General features: G+C 46.6%; 1 protein-coding gene across 3 annotated transcripts in view; it reads left to right on the top strand.

Moving 5' to 3' along the window:
• LOC119464065 (TBC1 domain family member 15) overlaps window positions 1-9,847 on the top strand; it is a 76,015-nt gene extending 66,168 nt beyond the window's left edge. For all 3 annotated transcript variants that reach the window (XR_005194384.2, XR_005194383.2, XM_037724885.2), the window contains exon 16: window positions 4,352-9,847. Coding sequence is in view for 1 of the 3 variants with exons in the window: in XM_037724885.2 (XP_037580813.1) it covers window positions 4,352-4,358 (7 nt within the window). In the remaining 2 variants the exon portion in view is untranslated. The remainder of the gene's footprint in view (window positions 1-4,351) is intronic.
• The last annotated feature ends 13,897 nt before the right edge of the window (window positions 9,848-23,744 follow it).

Here is a 23,744-nt window from a genome sequence, read left to right on the forward strand (position 1 = left end):
AACGCAAAACTCACCGGCGATACCTGTCGATGTTCCGGGGCAGTTTGCTGCACTTTTGTCATCCGTGCTGAAGTCCGACGAATCGAAGTCGTCTTCCAAGTCTGTGCTGCTATGATCATCCGCAAATTCGAGCCCAGATGCATCGGAATCCGCCGAAACTCGCCGTTTCCGTGGAGCGGACGCGCGCGACATAGATGCCAAACGACGAGCGCTCATCACCCCGACTACGCAGGCACTTTAAAAATCCCCGCCCAGGGAAAAATAGAAACACAAATCCGAAACTGATAAAATAGTCTCTTTTTAACCCGCTCGATGGCGCTAGCTGTCCGAAGCGCTAAAATTCGAACTTGTACCAGTGAGAACATACTGTCGACGGGAATAGGCGCGGTCACGAAAGTGTAAAGGTGCATTTCTGAATGCGGGGTTAGTGCTTGCACAAGAACTTTGAGAGCTCTCTGCAGTGCTCTGTACAGGGACAAATGTGTCATTTTTCTTTGCCTTAGGACAGCATACAGTAAAGTACTCTGGTAACTGGTGAGTATTGGGAACTTGGTGATACCTAATACCAGTGCCGTACCTGCACTTTTGATCTTCATCAAGCCTTATCTGCATTGAAACTTTCTGGGCACGAAAGATGCATGAAAAATTAGTATAGCTGTATCATTGTCAAGCGCATTTCAAGTGACATGCTGCAGCTCTCAATATGTAGTCAGTTTCATTGGTATTGACTCAAGCATGTTCATAGTGCCTTCCTGCTTTGTACTTTTTTTTTGCTAGTGAGTGTCTTCAAAAAGTATATCACAAATATATTTATGTTACATTTATATTATATTTATGTTACATATATTTATGTTACTCTGCACCAGTAACATTGGGCTTCAAAAATATAAAAGGCATTTTTCGAAGACAAATTGTTGTATAATTAATCAAGGTTCCAGCCTGCAGACTTAACTTAAGAGCATTAGCGCATTCCTGCCGGCCACAGCTATTTCCTCCATACAGAAACAAGCACACAAAAAGCAAAATGATTGAAGGTCGTGCCGGAGCCACCGATTGGCCGCGCCCGCCACGTGACTCCAGCGCGGTTCGCCATTGGTTCGGTGCTCGCTCCGTGATGGCGTCGTCTGCTCCGCTTGTTGCGGTGTCCTCGCGAGCTCCGGACAGTTTCCGTAATTTCGACGAGTGTAAAAGCGGGCGCTACGTGGACATAGCAGTAGTGTGGCCGATCCCGCTTTTTGTGGACGTCTTAGACCCGCGGCTAAGCATTCCGAGCATCGGTGACGCGGACTTCGCGACCGAGCTTCGGGCACGGAATGCTCGGACACGCGGCTAAGCCTCTCGCGCGTAGGCGTCTCCGATCGGCGATGAAGCACATCGCGCGCGGACTTCTCGGATCCTTGCCTAAGCATTTCGTGCGTTGGCGCCTCCGACTGCGCGACTAAGCAAATCGAGCGTCGACTTCTCGAGCCCGCGGCTACGCATTTCGCGCGTCGGCACATCGCTCAACAAGTGTCGACTCCTCGTACCGCGGCTACGCACTTCGCGCGTCGGCACCGCGAGCGTCGACTCCTCGAGGCCGCGGCTAGGCATTTCGCGCGTCGGCACCTCGGACTGTGCGACTAAGCTAATCGAGGATCGACTCCTCGAGCCCGCGGCTAGGCATTTCGCACGTCGGCACATCGCTCATCGAGTGTCGACTCGGACCCGCGACTAGGCACGCACTTCGCGCGTCGGCACCTCGAGCGTCGACTCCTCGAGCCCGCGGCTAGGCATTTCGCGTGTCGGCACATCGCTCAGTAGTGTCGACACCTCGAGCGTCTATTCCTCGGACCCGCGGCTAGGCATTCGTGCGTCGGCACCTCGGACTGCGCGATTGAGCTTACCGAGCGTTTGGACCCGCGACCAGGCATTTCGCGCATCGGCACCTCGGACTGCGCGACTAAGCTTGTCGAGCGTCTATTCCGAGGACCCGCGACCAGGCATTTCGCACATCGGCACCTCGGATCGACCCGCGACTTAGCACATCGCGCGCCGACTCTGTTATCGTAATGCCACGATATCTAGTAATAATACCTATCATACCACCCCTTCATAAAGAGAACCTCATCATGAGATCTGCTCACTAGGCCACTTGGGCTGGCACAGACACCTGGCTGTAGAAGTGAGGCATGATACAAAAAGTACAGGCTGGAAAGCACCTAGCAGCTGCATTGCTGCCTATCTATCAGTGGCTCTTCTAACCTCCATAGCCATTGTCAATGGAAGATGATTCAGAAGGCTGCTGAGAGCCTTCATTCAGTAACATGGTCGATTCTACCAAAAGAAAACAATGCCTCACTGACTGCACTATAGGCTGCTATCAATGAGGCAGTCTGCAGATACAATGCTAGAACTACTGTATATTTATGCCCACATAGTTCTGCACCTCACTTGGTTTGAAACCCAGGCACCATGCTCTTTGTAGAGCAGCAGTAAGAATGCCATACAAACATGAAAAGGCAGAACGAAGGCTCAGCAGACCAGAGGCCACATGTCCAAGAAGCCCCATGTCACAAACACATCAAAGATTACAACTTTGGTGCGTTTTAGAGAACTGAAGAGAAGGTGCAACTTTGAGAGCCGTTTTCTCAAAACTGTTTTTTCGCCTTTCTGCTCAGTTTCTGGAGCTGATTTCTTCGTTACCGTTTAGCCTATTTTGATTCTGTTTTTTTTGTCACGTTCCTTGGACTACAGTGCAGGTCGAGACAGTCTCGCATTTTTATCTTGACATTTTATAAATTTATGGTGTGGCTATTCGTTCACCCCAAAAGTGTGCTTGGTGTGAAGGTAACTTGAAAAATGACTATCTAAAAAATTTGTGTTGCGAAAAAAAAAAAGTAAGACTGTCACGACCTTCAGCACGCATTGAGCTATGCAGTCAATACTCAACGAGCCTTCCATCATGTTTTTTAAGCTCTCCAGGCCCTCCAGAAAGTTTAAAAGAGAAAAATTCTGCTCAATAAAATGTTCTCAAGATATCACTCTGAAACTTTTATGGAAGTATCAGGGAGACAATCTAAACATTTGTGCCAATTTTCATCAAAATCCATGAAGAAATCAGGATGCATTTTCACCAGCACTCCCAGATAACTGTCTCAATTGTTCAAACTGCTAAGCCACACACAATCACGGTTTATCGCCTTCCTTGCCTGTGGTCTTAATGCATGCCATCACCGAGTAAACAACGGTGAGGAAATGGCACACTGCATGGCCTACAAGATTATCGGCATACTTCCAGTCTTGGAGGCCAACTTATGCATGACCATTGTCTTCAGTAGCAGTAGTGTTTTATTAGTCTTTTATATTTATTACACAACATTGTACAGTAATATACAGAAAGGCATCCCAGAGTGTAATACTGAAATGGGGCCTCTTGTAATTAATTAAATGAAATGTGTGATACTCTAGTTGCTGACAACCTAGAAATTCGTATGTACGAGACAGACAGTTATGTTTGCTCATTTTGTTCATATCATAATGGAAGCGAACGTCCTTCAACATCAGTGCACCTGAAAAAAAAAAATATGTAGCCCTGAATATTTCATACAAAGCAGTTTCATTCATAACACCACGTCGTAGCACATGTGACAGATCCTGCCAGACGTGTGTGAGGTGACGAAAAAGGGTCATTTTCAAATGTCTCTGGAGCACGGTATAAAAAGGAAGGTGATCCGACGGCGGCGTGAGGCGCGGCCACTTAGTGTGACTCTACGCACGCCGCTGCCGCAAGGGGCAGCACCTATTTTGGGGGCCACTTTTTCGCTCGCTTTGCTGGCGCTTTTATGGGCACGCGCGGCAGATGTGCTTTATTTCGATGAATATATGTCGTTAGCCTGCTTAAAACGACTCTACTTGGTTGGAGGAACGTCCTTTTATATTTCTGCCGACATTTCGATTGACTCCGATGCGGCGAGCAGCGGTAAGCGCAGCGCGCCGTCTACTCGAGCAGACGACGCGTCTCTCTCGTGTTCGAAATGACGGTATTTTGACTGTAAGTGGCATGAAACCTTCTACCTGCTCAGGATTTGGTGTCTAAATAACGAAAAATTGCATATTTTTGGGTATGGGTGTTTAAATGCTGACGGAGGTCGTAAATTATCCACTGTTGTGCCGCTTCTCCAAGGCCTCCTGAATACATGCTGCCCCTAGCGGCGGTGCTCACTTCCGGTCACACGAAGTGGCCGCTCTCTCGCCCCAGCGCGGGCGCGCCGTCGGAACACCTTTCTTCTTACACCGTGCTCTGGAGTGCAGAGTTTGACAGCTCCCCAAGCAATTTAGTAACTTTGGCTCTCAATATGTCCTTCTGTTCTAGCTCCTAGCCAAGAGCTCTCCACGAAGACATCTCAGTAGCCAGGAGTGCATCCAATCGTACGACAGCGACGTATTTGTTTTTGTACAGCGCGCTGAGTGTGCCAGGAATAGTTTGTGATATTGTACTCAAAAACATATGTTTTGGTCCAGGATGTGCGTTGTGGACACTGTGTAGTTTCTGGCCTGTGCGAACCATCAGTACTGTTCGCCTTCTTTGGCGAGTACTTAGTGTGCAGGCTTCAAGTAATCATGTTTGTTTAGTTCACATGAAGCCATCTCCAGAGTTATGCTTGGACCTCAACTTATGGAACTTTTAGTAAGCCACAAAGTTATTTCTAAATCAGCAATTTTGTTACACATTCATGCAAAAAAAGAGAAAAAGAATTCGTTAGCTGAGTTTTTGGAGTGAGAATAGTATGTTGGTCTATTAAACAATCAAATTTGTTAATGTGTATCTTTGCGTGTATCTTTGCATAAGCAGTGCTCACTTAGAGGTTAAGTTTGTAAGGTTTGTCACTGTACCATTATTTTCTTAATTTTTTTCATCGATGTGTGTATTTAAGAGATTCAACCTTAGGGGGGGGGGGCAAAATTGCATTGATATGTCATTGGTTCTCAATACCGCTAAAGCTTGAGATTTACATGTTCAAGTGCTCAGTGTTAGCTTACAAGCTTCTGTTTTTGGCAGGCAGCTCTTTCGGCAGCGCTGTTTTTAATAAATAGTGATGTATAAAGATGCTACAGTGTACAATATCTTGTCTATTGGTGAATGGCCCATTATAAATTTAGTGTGGCCTCTATATAAATACATATATATATGTCTATATCTATACAACCAAACAGCAGATTCTTTTTGCTATCTGTGTATCGCATTCCTGCATTTTTCTTCTAGCCTTTCTTAGTGGTGTAATTTCCATATTGGTGAAGCTTTTTTTGTGTGTTTATGTGTGTTGTTGTTCGTTGTAAGGTATTTCATAGAAAAAAATCTATTTTACGAGTACTACTGTGGGCCTCTGTCTACATGACCAGTGGTGCCACAGCGCATAGCTGCAGTTGTTTTTAAGTGTGGCTGTGTGAGTATGTGTACTAGTAACAGTTAGCATTGGAAGTTTGAGACCTGGTCAGAGTGATGAATGCAAACATGTGCTGTTGATGTTACTCGTAAACTTGATTGTGAGATTCTTGCTTTGTTGGATTACTCCACAGTTAGGGTCATCGTACTGTATGTTATGCATTTCTGCACTCATGTAAACTTTTGTTTTGTAGTAAAGTAACTGGCATATCCTTCTCAGTCAGCATTATTCCAATATATTTTGCTCTCTTAGCATAGCCATTCAATATGGTTTATGTTTGTGGCACACATTTTTGGGAATGCTACTGTACCTATTTCCTTTACTTTGTCGGTCTGTTTCTAGTTCTCTTTATTGTAGAATCATGGAACATTTTGATCTATTCTTTGTTTTCTGGAATATATCAGTGTACAGTGTAGACCGCTTATAACCTAAGCCGCCGGAGTCACGAATATCCGCACTATAAGCGGTACCGCACTATAACCAAAGCAACAATTTTCAAGGCCCGCACATATGCAAAACATGTGCACCGAGCCACCACGCGTATGCAACAGTCGAGGAATGCGGCTAGAACGTTTGCATTCAATTTACAGTCGAATCTCGTTAATTCGAACCAAATCACGCGGCGGCGCCTCCGACTGGCATTGCTCCGGCACCGCCATACAGTAAAAGCTTAGGAGAGACCCCTCAATGTCGCGTGCGAACAAAACAAAAAAAAAAAAGAGAAAAAAAATGCAGGCGGAAATTTCACCCTCTCAAGTCAAATGGCAAGGTCATCGATTCTACATTGCGCCGGAACATGCGTGTACGTGCCGACATATCCGGTCCTGCACTATAAGCGGTTACGTTATAAGTGGTCTATACTGTATTAATCCACAAGGTGGGGTAAGATTCATAAAAAAGAAACCAGAAGTCAAAATTCAAAAAGCTATTTATTCAGTCACAGGACACAGGTTTTGCAAATTAACTCTATCGGTCTTTAGCCATTTTGCCTAGAACATCAGTCCATGCGAGAATATCAGTGCAATCAATGCAAGCTACAGGAAGCGTTTAGCAGATGCTCTGTAGCTTTGTGCTCATGATGAAGTCCTATGAATGTTCCAACATCTCTCTTAAGGAATCTTCTTCCACCTTGATGAGTTATGCAAGACACATGTGTTTAATCAATGCTTCTGTGCATAGAGTTGTCCACTAATTCATCCCTTACCTGCTACCATGTGCTAGCCTTTGGGCTAGCCCAATTGGTAAGATGCGACTATCGAGCAGCAGTGGTGGAACGATGACCAATTTGTCGTCAGCTGTGAAGGTGTGCTTCTTGGAAGCCTACATGGATTTATCTTCACATGAAATACAGCTTTCCGATCCATGTTTTTGCATGATCGTGCAGTAAATTGAAAATCTTTGTACATGCTGAGTATGTGTACACCATTTGCTCGTTCAGTATTGTTATGTCTGTACAACCTGTCTGGGGGGGGGCATCACTTAGAATTTTGTTTGCAGAACTGTTCAATAATTTGAATATAGTGAGCTGTCGTCGTACCTTGCACCTTACTGCTATTGATGACATGTGGACAACACTCTCATTTTTGAGTAGGGGTGTCAGGTGGCAAAATGTGAATTGATAGAATACGACTGCTTGTACAAAACTGGCTTCAAATGTAAAAATTGAAAAATTTTTCTTTTGTAAGATATTGCTGTTAATATAGAGGGTAGCCAAATATTAAGACAGCACACATTATGCCTGTTCCTCAAAACAAATCTTGCCATTAATAATTGGTAAAGGATTTTATTTGGGCTGGTGCAGAAATGACAAACACATGAAATCTCTGCTCAGTTCATATGGCCATGACAGTGACAAAAAATTAAACCTAGCAGTAGTTGAATACATAATGTAAGGTAGGGTTGGTTATAATGTGATTGAAACTGACACTGATATCACTCAGTAAAAAATTGGTCTGTGAAAACATGCTGCATTATGTTCACTGACAACAAAATAAGTGAGTTTATTTCAGCTTTTAAGAAAATTAATTTAAAAATAAAAACAAAATATGGACACTGTATTAATATAGCCTTCTTCAACCTTACAAATAAGCTATGCCAGTAGGCAAAAACAGTAACGACATAGGGGTACAATAATTGTGCACAAAAGCACTTTATCAGTTTTGATAAGGCACCAATGTAGTACGTTAAACCTGCTTATAACGAACTTCCATATAACGAAGTTTTTCTATTCCTCACTGTTACTCTATAGAAGCACATGTATTCGAGACCTCTAACGTAAGGAAGTGACTGTGGGAGAGCCCCTCGAAATAACGAATTTTCCCCGCTGACAACCTAGAGATTTCGCCCCAAATTTTGTCATTTTTGCGCGAGCAGCAACCGGAACCACCTTCTCCCCCGCGACATAATGCGAAGCGGCGGCAGCGCGCTTGGCGCGCTCGAATGCACGGCGACTGCGAGGCGAGAGCGAGCGCACATGTGCGAGCATGCGCGTGGCGGGCCTGCATCCCTCAACCCAGCGATCTTGCCGCCGTGGGCGTGACCTTTCCGCCTCCCTTCATTCAAACCAGATTCCGCCACTTTCTGCAGCTGGCCTAGTCCGCCAAGCTGGCACTCTCCTTTTCCAGTTGATGTTGCCGAAGGAAAAAAAACTTTTTTTTTTCAACGCGCTGGCAGCGCCACTCTTTGGTTACTGCGCAAGTCTCTGCACTTCACTAACCTGACACTAGGTGACACTATACGACGCCATCGTGTCGCTCGGTCTTCGTTTCCGACGCCTCGCGCTTGTGCAAAACGACGCCATGTGCTGTACTATGTGTGCTTAAGCATTAGTCTACCAATTTAGTTAAACAGAGAATGTTTACAAGTTTATACGGCTGATAAAACTACTATCCTTACTTCGTATAGCTGTCTGCTAATTTGCTGTCGCAATCGATGTCGAACAGTCTAACTCGATATAACTAACCTCGATTTAACGAAATTTGCGATGTAGCGAACTATTTTTATTTCCCCTAGAAGCCTACAAGATCATGTAGGCTTCTTAATGTAAAGTTAGTAGTAGCGCCATCTCTTGGTGGCTGGCCTAAGTTAGATTAGGCTGAGCATGGCCTTCAGTGTTAGTCTAGGACGCTACATGTGTCTAGGCAAATGGCTTACTTGTTGCCTGTGCTAAAAGAGGCAGTAGGAATGGTACATATGTGCAACAACAAGAGCTGGACACATGTGGGAAGGAGATAGCAGATTCAGTTTCTTGAACGTGGAAGGCTGCAAGGCATCTAAGTTTCGCTAAAGCAAACGTTGTCATTTTGTGGACAATCTCTATGGTCAGACACTTCACTTTCGGCAGTGTGCACATGTACCATGGTAACCTTGTAGGGCTGTAAATGCGGCAGTGATTCCAAGCCTGTGCCACAACTGCCGTAACATGTATGGCCGGTGTAAACTAGTATTGCAGGTTTACCATGTATACTAGCTAGAAAGGATCGTCCTACAAGAGCAGCCAATCGGCAACTACAAAATGAAAGTAGCTCCACACTGTTCGAAAGCCCTGAACTTAGATTCCGTACGAGATTCATGGCGTTGGTGACAAAGGTCTGACAGAGTCGGTCATATAACATGCTGCGAAATGTGCTGGAATTGTACGTAAAACACGGGTGGTAGGAGCGGGCGCTATGTTGTTGCTCAGTTGAAATGCATTTATATTGAGACGCACAAAGTTGTAATTTCATTATACGTCAGATTGGTGCATGACTTGATTAGGGATACCAAAGAAAAGATAATGTTTGGACTGGTAGAGCATTACATCAAAACTTTATTTGCATTCTTTGACGGGAAATTGGTTAATAATGGAGAAATTAGAGGACAAAGTTCACATTCTCGAAGTTTTCTCCGGCAGCAGTTATGGAGGCCATGAAAATGTTCTAAAGTTGTCAAGTCGTGTTTACGTTTACATTCAATTCATTGCAATCTCTTTCATTTACAAACAGTTTACTAGCAATGAGAAAATGGTGTAAAAGTCTACAACGTCACGAGAACTGGTGCAGGAGGCGCCGCCACCCTTTTTTTTTCGGTCTTCGAATCCCTTGTCAGAATGGCTTATCAAGCCTTTCGTTATGACGAGACTGACCGAGTGAGTAATTGAGTGGGGTAATCATTCTCTCTTAACCTGATGTCGCTTTATTTTGTGTCTTGTTAAATACCGGTGGATTGCGAATGTGTTGTATTTTCTGTTTGTGGTGTTCGTCACGCATATGATACTGGCTGATGCTCATGTGTCGGGCCATGTTTTGCACCGTATGCGATTCTACAAGGTCTTTTAAAAGACAGTTGCTCGTTCTTTGAATGTACATCATTTTATCTCCAGATCAAAGAGCTATGCAAGAATGTATTTTACAGTGTATACAGAAATAAATGGCATGTGTATTCAACATCCTTTGCACTTTGTCCCTATATACTGTAACTTGAACAGGTCACGAATCTGTGACGTCATAATAGCAGGCACTTTTGTCATGAGCGCTGAACGGTGCGTCTGGTAATTTTGTCGGTTTTTCCGCAAGTGAATTTCGAAGATTGCATTTAGCACTCCCGAATCATTAGTACACCTTTGTGCTTTCCCTCGCCCCTGCGGTGGCGAGGGGCAGAGCATGCTGGTATCGTACGATCCATGCCCTCAAGTGGATTTCTGCTAACCACCCTGCAATCATTGCTCGTGATGTCAGCATGGTAGGATCTCTCGTGTCGACATGTTGCGAAGCTATGCGCAAATAAGTGCGCAAGACTATTATGTCATCCTTTCGCTCGTCTAACTGCCTTGCATCTCATCGTACGCGGGACACCGTAGTGAATAAAGTCTTGAGTGAATGAATTACAATTCATTCTTTCAGCACAGTCATTCGTAGTTGAAAACTATGAACGACTGTGTTCAACTATCTGCTGGTATAAAGGTTTAGAGAGCAATGTGGCCGTAACGCAATCTTCATTATATTTTTTATTTGCCTAGTTAGAATATTCGTTGCATCTTATTGCCTCAAGATGTCACTACTAGTGTACTGCCTGGCGCATCCCTGTTGTATTGTCACCATTGACACCAGAATAATTTTTTCGTTTCCATCATTTTGTTTAATAGCCATACCTAAACAAAAATTCTGCGGCCAACAGTGGTTGGAATTTCACCTTTATCTCGGGATCAACTCCAATGCTGCCTATTCAAATATACATATAAAATGCAAGAAGGCTTGTCCGAGATAAACCCTGGACTGATTTAAATGAAATGTGTTGCACTTGAGAGAGAAATAGTTAAATTCTAGTGACTAGGTAATAGAATTTTAATTTAGGGCCTGAATTTTGTTATAAAAGTTGCCGAAATTTGGCAAGTTAAAAGAAACAGAAGCACGAAGTTTACAAATTTGTAGCTCTGCACCAAACATAGATATCGCCGTTTTTGCAAACTGCATCCAATAGATTATCTAAAGCGGACAAATTTAGTGCAATAATTTACAGCTTACGTGAATCTGTTAAAAGAGTTTTGCAAAAGTGCTATTCACCAGTTAGTAATATATTTCACGGGTGTGTATATCAATTTTGTCCGCTTTGGATGTATTATTAAATGCAGTTTTCAGAATTGCGATATCGTTTTTGATTGCTGAGCTACAGAGTCGTAAACTTGATAGTGTCGTTTGTCTGAATCTTGCAATTTTCAAAAATCATTTTATAAATATTGACAACCTAAATTAAAGTCTGCTTCAACAGTTATTAGATTTTAAGTATTTCTTTCAAACGTAACGAACATCATCAAATTCAATCCAACTGTTACCGAGAAGAACGATTTTCCTGCTCCGATGTATTTAGATAGGAGCCCCTGAGCTAGAGCTAAAGTTATCACTCAAATGCAACAAAATTAAAATTGGTCCAGGGAAAAACATTTTTGCGTTTTACATGTATTTGAATAGGCAACATCAGAGTGGGCTCTGTTCCACTTAAGGTTCGACTTAAGTTCACCTTGTTTCTTGGAAGGTTTTGTCTAATAATAAAATTCCCAGTTTTTATGGTTATTTGTATTAAGAGGTTAAAAGCTTCCTCTTGGTGCTGCATTTTGGTCGGCGATACTAGAGTACCTTAGTCGGCATTTTAATGTTAGTAAGTATATTGATAGCAATGCTAAATGCTTGTTGCCACTCGCGGAGCACTTTTAAGTGCAACAGTCGCATTGAATAATTTCGAGTTTCTAGTTGTTGTTTGCTAAACTGAGTGATGTGTGTAGGAAGTTCTTCGGATCCGCTGTTTAATAAAATAAAAGAAGTGCAGGCGCACGTAAAAAAGCAAGAAACAAACTTAGACGTTTCGGCCGGGATCCGGCCTTCTCCAAGAGGTGCCTGCCACAATCGACGGGTTTGCTTCAGAGTCGCTTCCCCTGTCCAGCACGCGTCCGGTGAGTCCCCGCCTGCGCCGGCCGAGCGCCGTCCCATGGCCAACAGCTCGAGCCCGAAATCGGGCCAGGAGCCAGCGATTGCAGTTGGGGCTCAGGCGAAAACCGACACATCTACTCCTTGTGAAATCCAACGGCGACCCGCTAAACCGAAACATCCTACGAAGTGCCCCTCCACCAACAACACGAACATCAGCAGACCGTTCGTCGCCAATCAGCCACGATCGCAATCATCACCATGCTGAAAGTGCCCGCCTTCCAATAGCTGCCGTTATAACCCGAGACGGACATTGGTCAACAGCAAAAAAAATTACCTGCTGGTCATTGTCTGCTAGCGGAATCCGTGTCTCCTGCAAACAATGGCGTCTCAAAAAAATGCAGTTTCGCCCGAAAGGCGAAGCATCGATTGCGATAGCAATTTAGTAGACAGCTATATACAAATTAAGGACATGTTAGTTTTATAGGCTGCATGAACTTGTAGTAAACATTCGCTTACTAAATTAGCAAGCATGGTGTCACGCTCGCAAAAGCAAACATGAACACACATACCTCCCTCGGTGACCGCGCACACTCGCTGTCAAAACGCTGGAGTGAGGAAGCGCGGCGGCAGCAGCGAGTGAATTGACCTTCGTGCTGGCTCTCGCTTCAACGCGAACTAAGCGGCGAGAACACAGCGCACACTAAGCTATCAGAACTCGAGCGCACTCTGTGCCTAAGTCCCTAGATACTTTTTTTTTTTGCTTTCTTTAAGTAGCGACAAGCTTTGAAGCACCGCCAACGAATCTCATTGGACGGCGCTCATTCCGGCAGCCATATTATTCCTAACGATGTTCCCCCGCAATCACTTGCACGCTGCAGCTAGCAGCGTAGATAGCAACGCAACGGCCGTTGACGGTCGCATGCTATCTAGGAAGATAATGGCGGCCGACGGAGTAGATGTCGCTGCTTAAAAAAGCGCAGGAAATCTAGGGACTTTATCTGTGCCCATCGCAGATGGCTTTCAAGATAGGGCCCGCGCGGCCGTGCCATACGCAGCGGCCGCCGTCGTAGAACGCCCCCCCCCCCCCCCCCCCCCCCTCCGCCACCTGCATGCGAGGGTGAGCCGCCATCGTTGGCTCGCCCTCACATGCTTTCCCTCGCACAGTACAGCATACGGCGCGGGGCGACCATGTTTATCGGTCTTGGACTTTATACGGCATATTGAAGAAAATAATAAAGAAGATGGAAATGAAAGTGGACGAAAAGATAACGTGTCGTCGCTGGTAGCCGAACCCACGTACAGCCTCCGCATTACGCGTGCATTGCACTACCAATTGTTCTACGGCAACGGATATCAATCGGCTCCTACCGGCGGCGCGTTATCTTTTCGTTCACTTTCATTTCCATTTTAATGCGATGGCATTACATGTCCCATGAAGCAGAAAAGCCAGTTTTGTCCGCAACGAGTGGTACCAAAAATCGATATGACGTCATCAGCGTCTTGTACTGACGTCAGTAGTAATACTGAAGAGAGTAAATGGCATAACAACGTTAGTTAGTAGCAATGGGTAATTCAGGTGTATTTATGTTAATTCATGCAATTAAGGCGAATTAGAAGTAAAGTGAATAAAAGTTAGAGAAATTAGATTAAGGTGACTTAAGGGGTAGCAAAGTGAATGAAGGTGAAGTGAAATAAAGTGGATTAAGGTTGGTACAAATTAGAGCAATGTGGATTAAGGTAGAGTTGTGAAGAATACGTGACAATGCATGACGTCATGTATCATGGACGTAACCAAGTAGACAAGTCGTAATGATTTTGCATTCAAATTACGTAAGGATACTTAAGTGACTGTGAATCTTTTTCAATCATTATTATTTACTACATTTCGTATTCACCAGCAGCTAATTCCCCGATGCGTTGCTTGGCTTTATATGGTAATTAATGATTAAAATCGACTCCCTCGGTTTCCCTTCTTCTCCCGTTATATATATATATATATATATATATATATATATATATATATATATATTAGAAGAAGAGCAGGCGCACGTAAAAAAACAAAAACAGACAAACAGTTAATGTCGACGTGTCGGCCGGTGTCCAGCTTGGATCAATATCGTCAATGAATACTTTTCTAATAAAAAAAAACCTCATCCCTCCTTTAGGGATTTTTTCAGCATTCCTCTTCTCGCATTAACGCAGACAGACAAGTCTTAATATGGGTAATAATTATAGCTGAGCTGGTCGCGAAAGCAAGTTATTGTTAGTTCACTGGCGGGCCCCATTTATTCAGTTATTTGGGAATGCTTCACATTCTGTGGCAAATGTTTCTGCAGGGTTTCGTGATTAATGTCGCTTTGACGAATTGGCAGGGCAAGCGAGGAAACAACTGTGAAAAATATTTACCTGCATCACATGTGCAGACATTACAGTAGGAGGGATATAACAATAAAACAATAACATATCCACCTTAAAGAGAGGAGAGCAATAATTAACAAAAAGGGGGTAGTTTGCAACAGCAGTAGAGGGCGCAAGGCCTCGTCTGAAACATTTCGCATGACTGAATCAAAGCGTATTCAAATAAAAATGTGTCTGGAACACTGTCGAAGGCGTTAAGCGGCATTATTCCAATCAGTTATGGTTAGCTGAGACAGCACGCAATCATACAAGGTAGCGGAAAGTCCCGTCGTCTGCTACCGCGCGAGCACTCGGCGTCTCCCGAGCAGCGAGCAGACGACAACCTGCTCGCGCACCGTTGCGAAAGGAAATGACGCACACATTTGGCATAGTTGCCAGCCTAATCTATACCTCTCGCCAAAGCTAGCGTCAGTTTGCGAGAAAATGAGGAACCAAGGAGAGAAGGAAGCGATTGGGGATAACGGGAAAAGGCGCGAGGGAGGTAAAAAAAGAGGGGGGAGGGAGGCCACTGCGGTGCGCCACGGTGCGGGGGCGCCGCGGGCGCTATGGATGGCGTCTCTGGGAGACCTTGACGCAAGGTAGGCGCGCGCCCGAGCGGAGGAGCATCGGGGGGGTGGCGGAGGAGCGCCCCGAGAAACGCGAAAATGCTGGACAGGTGATGAACAGGCGTCGTCGGGAGGTTGCACTTTGCTCGACCAGCGATGTGACCGTGTCCGGGGAGCCGAAAGCCCAAGGTAAGTGCACTGTGCGCTCCGTGATCCTGCAGGCGTCATGCGCCCTGCATCGCGTGCGAGTGTGCGCGCCTGCACGTATCTCACACCGCTCTTGCACAAAAGCTTGGCTTCACCGCACGGCTCGCCCTTTGACGCAACTTGCCTCTCCGTTACATCCGTTTTCCATTCAGGCTTTTCCGTGATAGCTGCAACGGGGTTAGCAGGAAAGGGAGTCCGTGACTGTGACGTTGTGTCCGAGGTGGTTTCGCGATCGGGAACGCAGGTGATTCTTGCAAGGGGGCTCGATCGCTGCAGGCTCTCGTGATGGAATTGTGTATCCACATTTGCTAGTTTTCTGTAACCGCACCTGCCCCTGTCGGCTGTCGCTGTAGTGTCTGGCTAAGGAACGCGGCCTTGACTGGATCGTGCAATATATTCCAGCTTAACGCACGCTTCTGGAGCTGGCTTTCCGGAACCGTGTTACCCTATATTTTGCTATTTTGTTTTCCATGCTCGTGTGTGCATACGTGAAAACTGCAGTTCCGTGTCTCGGAACTGTGCACGCCGTTGCGCGCTTGCCAGCGCGTCGCTGTTACGAAGCGAGACCTCTGGTGCAGCATCGCCGAGAGGAGGCAGTGTCTCGTAGCATAACCTCGATGTCGACGAGCTGCTATTTTGTGGGAAAGCGTGCTCCATTGAATGGTGCTCGTTGCAACGGTGCACCCAGTAGCAACTCAGCTGTGACTCCCGTATAACGCGAGCACGCGTGGTTTCGCTCAGCGTCTGCTGGTTTGTCGCGCGTTGCTCTGCTGCACAGCGCGTTTTTAGGGAAGCGTAGGGATCGACGCGTTGCTGTGTAGCGCCGAGCTTCTCCCGTTTTCGGGATGAGCGCGTGTCGCGGACTGTTTCCCGAGCCGTCGTCAGCATGTCACGCCGCCTCGTTTTCTTTCGTTCATAATTTTTTTTTTTTTGCAAACGCGAATGCATATAGCCGAGCTTGCTATTTGTGGCGTCACGTACATACACTTGTCGTACTGCAAGCCACGTTGAGAACTCTGCAGCGGAAAAAAAAGAGGGAAGAGGGGGCGAGAAAGAGGAAGAGGCATCCAGGGGAAGTGACGCAAGTGGGTGCGCTGCCGCGGCCACCGCTACAAGCGTGCGCAGAACGAACGGCTCTCGGGCGGCGCTTGCTTGAAGCCGCGTTTTCCCTTTTGGCGCGAGCTGGTCGCGAAATTGGCAATCAGTGCGCCGACGCTTGTCGGATCAGGGTTCAGCCGGCGTCACACATATCGACGCTTTTGTGGGGATCTCTCGGTTCTGCCGGAATATAAGGGAGAGGAAGGGGTCGCCCCCCCCCTTTTTTTTTCGCACGCAGGGGTACAAATTGGAGGGTGGCAGAGGGCGCCCTTGCAAATTCCAAAAATAACCGCTCGCTCTCCGGCGCTGCTGGTATACCAAGATCATTCTCTCTCTCAGTTTGTGGGGGTTTCTGATCTACCACGCATACGTGGCGCAGGTTTTTCGCTCGGAACGCACGTAGGTTCGAAGCCGTCCTGTGCCCGGATCGCCGTTGCAAAGATGTCGAAAGCGGCTGCAAAGCAGCAGACGGTGTGGCATTAAGTTTGACCTTTTGGTTCGTCTGGCGCCCTAAACACCCTCCCCCACTGTCCCTTTTTCCCTCAGTATCCAAAGCAAGCAAGCAAGCCAGCAGGCTTCAGCCGGCGGCCTGTCGCTTACGTCAGAGGCGATCGCCTCCTCTCCCTTCCTTCAATGCATCCTGCGCTTCTCCCCCTTTTACGCGCGTCTCCCTAAACTGGGAGAAGGATGACACTCTTCGCCGTTTCCTTTTCTCCCAACCCGCCGCACGTTTTGGGAAACGGGGTCACTGGCACGCTTTCGGGGAGTTCATTGAGCTCTCGCTGGCCTGCAGCACAGTGTGCACGTCTCAGGCCCTGCGTCGCTAATTTTAGCATCGCCGCCGCCGCCGCCTCCACCGATTCTCCCTTCGCACGCAGGTCCTCCACCTTGCGCTTCGAAATCGGGACGGTGGTGAGGCGAGGAGGACTCAGAGAGGGAATTTTAGGGAAGGAAAGGTATACTCTGCTTTGCATCGCCCCCTCTCTTCCGTACGCTCTCCTTTCCCGTTTTGGGGAGAACCGTGTCCGTCCCGGCTACCCCCTCCCTCGCCCTACTCCCGGCAGAGGTCTCGGGGTCGCCTTCTCCTCCACGCCGCCTCGTCCCTACCGCGTCTCCTCCCCTTCGGCCCCATTCGGTTTCCCGCGCGCGCGAGCGCGCGTTTGACGTCATCAGTCTGGGCCGTATGACGTCGGTCCATTTAAGCGCCTTTCCCGCCGTCCCGCGCTTTCTTTTTGTCTGTGCCATGCCCTTTTCGTTCACTCTTGGAGGTGTTCCTTTATGCTTAGATTTTAGCGCACTGGCGTCTCTGGTAGTCCTACGTCTGCAAAAAAAAAAGTTTTTTTTGTCTTCCTCGTTCATTTTGCACGGGTTCGTTGGGTGTTTGCATGGATTAAAAGTACCACCGGTATGCTCCCTGTATGCCGAGAGCTAGGTGCCATGCCCCAACCGCGATTTGCAGATGGAGCCAGAAAGGACCCATAGACGCTATATCGCTGCTCGTTCGAGAACAGTCTGGAGCATTCGAGTGCGGCTGAACGGCGTTGCAATGCACCGCAAAAAAAAAAAAAGCAGGACTGTTCCCACATTCATACTTCCACCATGCAAAATAGAGGCGTCATGCCTTCGGCCGAAGCTTGCAAGCATTTCGTCAAGACGGCCACAATAACAGCACGAAGGTTTGAGTGCGAAGCCTGTACTGCTTCTTCAGCATCCCAATATTGACCGAATGCATTGCAGGCAAGTCACACGGATGCCTCGCGTGCAGTGTGCTCCATTGTTAAAGGAAACACCAGAGATCGCGGAGCATGCGCAAATGGCCGCTTTTTGGCAAGTCTGGAAGTGCTCGGCCTTGCAGCAAGCGACTTGCGGGAGTGGCACAAGCACCTCTCTCTCTCTCTCTGCGCACCTGTGTACAAAAAAAGAAAAGGAATGGAAAACTAATCCACATCTATGTGAATCAAACCTGTCGTGAAGCGATTGTTTAAATGCCATAAAAGTAAATGCGACGCGTACAAATGCCTTTATCCTCAGCCATACAAGCAACAATCCCATGCAACGCGTCACGTGCTCTCACACGTGACCTGCACGCCAATCGTTTCAGAGAGCTACTTGGCATTGACGCGAGAGAAGTATGCGTGAGATTAAGGAAATGATTACGCAGATACACCGTGGATGTTACGTAATCTATGTGGAGCGAAGCTATCGTGAAGCGTTTAATTAAATAGCTTAAAACTGAATGTGGCGCTTCGAGCGGTGTTTATTTTCATTTTAGCAACGTGTAATCTCGCTCAATATTTATTCACTGCACAGGTAAAATTTTCATGTCGTGCAGTGTTAGGTTTACGCAATACACTGTTCGCAAGCTATGCCGCCATGTAAACACCAGTTCAGGCGGTGGGAACCACCGGTTCCAAAAAATTACTTGGTATATATGTAATATGCATTTAATATTACACACACAAACGTATATATATATATATATATATATATATATATATATATATACTATTTATAATAATTAGACGCAACACCTCACCGGTTCATCTCATCAGTCATACATTCGGGAATTTACGACGAGATAAGCATTAAAAAACTGATTAGCGGATACGCCACGGGTTACTGGCCTATGCATGGTCACGAAAGAGCGAGATAACTCTACATTTTATCCTTGAGCTTGCGGCCGCTCAGCGAATTTTTGTGCAGGTATTGTCTGTGGCGTCATTTAAACCTCCTTGCGTTGTGGCGTCATCGGTGTGCACCTCGACGGCGACTGACGTTGCGGAGACCGCATTGATTCGACGCCTCCATAGCGTTTCTTTCAGTGACGTAAGGTCACCACAGACGGTGACGTAACGCGCGGAATATCCCCATGCTTTACGTGACAAATGCGACAGCCGTCATATGACTTTGTTTGAATAAACGCATTAGGAGCGAATGCTGAATGTGACAGTGCAAAATTAATGCACTCTGAGCGTTCAGTAAACGCTGTGGAGGACACATACATTCGAATACGTTCGATGCATGTATGCCAGACGTACCCAGGGCCAGCTGCGTTCGTCGGATGCAGAAAGTTCAGCCGGACGGTCATACCTTGGTCTCCCATGCACAGCAGCCTATTCAAGGTATCGCAAGAATACCAGTATCCTTGCAGCGAATGTTCATAGGCTATCCATCGGGTACGATTATTTCATGCCAAAGAAAAGTATCCAAGGGCCGCGCAACGAGCGATGGAACGGAAAATGATAGGCGTAAGTTTTAATGCGATTAGCATTCTTTGTCCCACTTTACGCATTTAGAGCCTGCCTGCCTATCTATCTATCTATCTATCTATCTATCTATCTATCTATCTATCTATCTATCTATCTATCTATCTATCTATCTATCTATCTATCTATCTATCTATCTATCTATCTATCTTACGCCGGCCCATGGATAGCCAAGTTGTCTACCAGCTTGGGCGAGGTCATGATATTCATGGTCATGATGCCGTCTGGATCATTCCATCGTCCTCATTCCAATTTCGCGATCTAACTCGTCATGTCGTCCTCGTCATGCCTTCTACGCCGACTTAGTGGCCAAAGTTGCATAATAGCTTGGGCCAATAGGTATGCGCTCGTCATCGTGATATGCCATCGTGGTCATTGCATCGTCGTCATTCCAACTACGTCATCCGGATTGTCGTCATATTGTCGTCATCACTGACTTCGTCGACATGCACACGTTGTCATCCATCGTTCTCATCTCGTCGTCGTCACGTTGCATGTCGTCGTTATACCAACGTTACCAATGTCATCATTTAAAAATTGGGATCCCCTTGTTGTCATGTCGTCGTTATCACACCGCCTTTGTCGGCTCCGTCGACGTCATTCCTTTATCGTCTTGACATTGTCGTAACTTTATCGGCGTCATACAGTGGTCATCATGCCGCCATGCTCGCGGACGACCTTGGCAAGCGAGTGCCATAGCAAAGTAGGACGATAACGGAGTATGTCCCATATAGCCGAAGCAACGGAAGCCTCAGAACGGCCGCTATAGACGTTAAATAAACGTGAGTTCAAAAACTACGATGTGTCGCTGCGTCGCTTGAACGCTAATCGCCTTACCGTCGATCGTCATCTTGAGATGAGTTCTGGCGTGATCTTAAAGAAGGCAGGATGACGGTACGTATAACACACGGCGGATTGACAAGAACTATAATGACTGCACTAAATCAGTTGATACTGATGAAGTACTTTCGAAACTATTTTATTGTTATATGGCACAAGAGGGTTGATTACTATTGGACGAAATGAAAAGTCTAAGTTCCCCTTCTTGAAATCCGCGCCACAGCCCAACTCCTTTACGTCAGTGTGACATCGGTGTTTTATTTTTTTAATGCATAAGCATTTATATGTCTGCTCAACGAGGAAACCTGTCCGTCTGTGACGTAAGACGAATGCAATGGCTCATAACCCCCTAAAAATGGCTCTACGCCCGTAAGCAAGCATAAAATGCAATGGCTTATACCCCCTAAAGATGGCTCATACCTCCGTAAGCAAGCATAAAATGCAATGGATTATACCCCCTAAAAATGGCTCATACCCACGTAATCAAGCATAAAATGCAATGGCTCATACCCCCCTAAAATGGCTTTTTGTGAATGAATGAATAACCCCCTAAAAATGGCTCATACCCTCGTAAGCAAGCATAAAATGCAATGGCTCATACCCCCCTAAAATGGCTCATACCCCCGTAAGCAAGCATAAAATGCAATGGCTTATACCCACGCAAGGCAGAGGATACAAGCGCTCAGCAAAGTGACGCGAGCAGTGGATAGATTCATTGAAATCACCCATACAACACAGAGAACAGCGTACGCTTCAATAAAGAACAAGCTCAAGACAAGCATCCGAACCATCAATAAAACGTTGCATAGCACCCTCAGCAATTGTATAGTTGTGGCTTTGCAACAGCTTCGCTGACATCCAGGTTGATAAGGACCGATAAGAGTTGATAAGGGTCGGATCATGTTCTATAAGGTTGATAACGACTGATGAGGGTCGATAAGGATTTATACTAGTCGGACCAAGTTTCATAACATTAATAACTACACCGGGCTGCGTGGAGTTGAGCAAGTGGCACAATGCTTGCGCATGCTTAGACAACTCCCAGAGGAGTTCCTGCTGGAATTTTTACGTCTTTTCTGGATTGCCAAGCCTCCTCTCAGGCTAATTAAGAGTGGCTTTTTTGTATTTCAGAAGGATATAACTTACTAATATATCTCAACTTTATTTTCCTCATTAGTTTTCCCCTTAGCTCGGCTTTGGACGCAATCACAATGAACGTGTTCACGCAGGGAGTGTGACAACCTTCGACGTGTTTTCGATGCAAAACAGAAACTAACAAGGAGGGCGGTTACAAATGAGAAAATACGGCAATCGGCGCAGAGCGACAGGCTCGGCGCGTTGTTTAGGGCTGCGCGGCACGTCCCTGGCATTAAGACGGCACGAGCACGTCCGAGTGATATTCCCCGCCGCCGATCGCAAAGTGCCGTCCAAGTGGAAACAAAGAGAGCCACGCTTGTTGTCCCGAGTGCGCGCGCAACATCGGCCGCGGTGTTTTCTACTGCGACCGCGCGCATGCATACATCGCGAGCTGCGCTACAATGTGTGCATGGCTTGCCTGCGACGGCGCCGTTTTTAGTACCGCGGTACGGCACGCTCTCTGGTCGGCGTGTCTTTCCCTCTTCGCTGGTGAATATTTGCGTGGCCGCGCTCATGCGTACTTCTCGGGAATAAAGTCGTGCGCTGGATTGTACACGCTCAAGCTGCCGCTTTATTCATTTATTTATTTTTGTTTGTTTGTACGTGTGTGTTATGACTGCGGCGTATCCCCAGAAAACTGTGGAGTATGCGGATATTGAGCAGTGGGCGAAGCTAAAAAAAATTAAATTATGAGGTTCCACGTGCCAAAACCACGATCTGATTATGAGGCACGCCTTAGTGAGGGACTCCGGAAATTCGGACCACCTGGGGTTCTTTAACGTGCACCTAAATCTAAGTACGCGGGTGAGTGGGCGAAGCTGGCATCAGGGCTATCCACACAAACATTTACACAAATTTGTAGCATGCATAAATCGATACGCTTGTTACGAGTTTGTTACGGCAAAAAGCTTTTACTACCCAATCGCTTGTTCAAAATGCGTTCATAAATTGGGTATACGTACCCAGTCCGGTTCGAGCGAAGCTTACACTTCGCCTCATCCTCCACTTTGCGAGTGCTGGCCGCTACTGTCTTGCACGATGGGTTTGTTCCGGACATCGTGCAAACCGGCACCGGATATATACAGTGCAAACCGAGGCGGCCCGGGGCGGTTGGTGATGTGTGCGTAAGCGAATGAAGGCGTCAGAACCAAGGCAAACAAGCCGCGGTCGTCCTTTCGCAGCCTTCATTCCACCGTACACAACCGTCCCATCGTTGTTTGCCGCCGTTATCGTTCCGTCGTCTTCACTCTACCGTCGTCATTTTGCCGCCGTCACCGTCACGCAGTCGTTTGCATTCCGCCGCCATAATGCCGTCGTGGTCCTTCTGTTGTTATTCCATCGTCATCATTCCTTCTTACAGACTATAACACTACACATTCATACACACTATAACGGGTTGGCCAAGATTCAGCTGTGGATAAAGGAGAACGACCATAGAAATCAAATTTCACCTGCAATGTTCTAGTTGAAAAATAAACAGTGCCAAAAAGGCTAATTTCTACGTTACAGAAACGGCAACGAAACACACCGAAGTGCATGAGCTGAAAATAATGAAAGAAAATACAATTTGACGGATAAATTGAACACGGCAATCGGTTGGAATCAACACGGTTATCCTCAACGGCGGCGCCACTCCAGTGCCGAGTTCGAGAGTCGGGGCTCCCAGAAAAAGATTACAGGATCGACATAATTTATGTCGATCAGAGCATAATAAATCATTAGTGGTTAGTCAACGCGCGTGGTGTGTTCTTGCGTCCTTATCATTGTCATCTGTAGCCCAGAATGTGCAAGACTGAACTTTCCGGTTAATAATCAAACTCAACTTAATCAGCTTTGCTCTGCAGTTAATAATCCTCTTTAGTGACCCTTTTAAACGAAAGCTTCCAGATATATGGGCCAGACAGGCTTATTCTGCCTGGCAGCATGCGGGAACAAGAGAACCGTCCTTGAAAAACTTTCTGCCGATAACAAACAGCTCTAGAACGAGCCGAACTTGCTTCATTGGGAACACGCGTTCGAAACTATTTCGCGCAACGTTGTAACGAGTTGAGGAGGGGGGCGCACTTGCGTTCGTTAATTGCCCTCCCTCGGGAGACGTTGGCCGCGGGATGCGACGTTCACTTCGCGGTGGAGGAAGCTGCAGCAATCAATTTGGATGCACGAGTGCGCGGAAAGCGACCGACCGAGCGCGCGCAAGCGTCCGTTTTTCAGCGTGCACTGCAAATCCCGGCATGCCGCGGCATCCGCCCGCTCCTCCAGCTGAGCTTGTAACTTACACATCTGAGACATTTCCAGCGGTTCAGGAGAAATGGAAACTGCGCGCAAGAAGAGAAATAGGCGACGCTATATATACAGGAACGACGCTGGTCCTCAACTAAGTTTTTCTGCATTGACAGCAACAACTGCAAC

This window comes from Dermacentor silvarum, chromosome 9 (assembly GCF_013339745.2).
Source record: "Dermacentor silvarum isolate Dsil-2018 chromosome 9, BIME_Dsil_1.4, whole genome shotgun sequence".
Lineage (NCBI taxonomy): Eukaryota > Metazoa > Arthropoda > Arachnida > Ixodida > Ixodidae > Dermacentor > Dermacentor silvarum.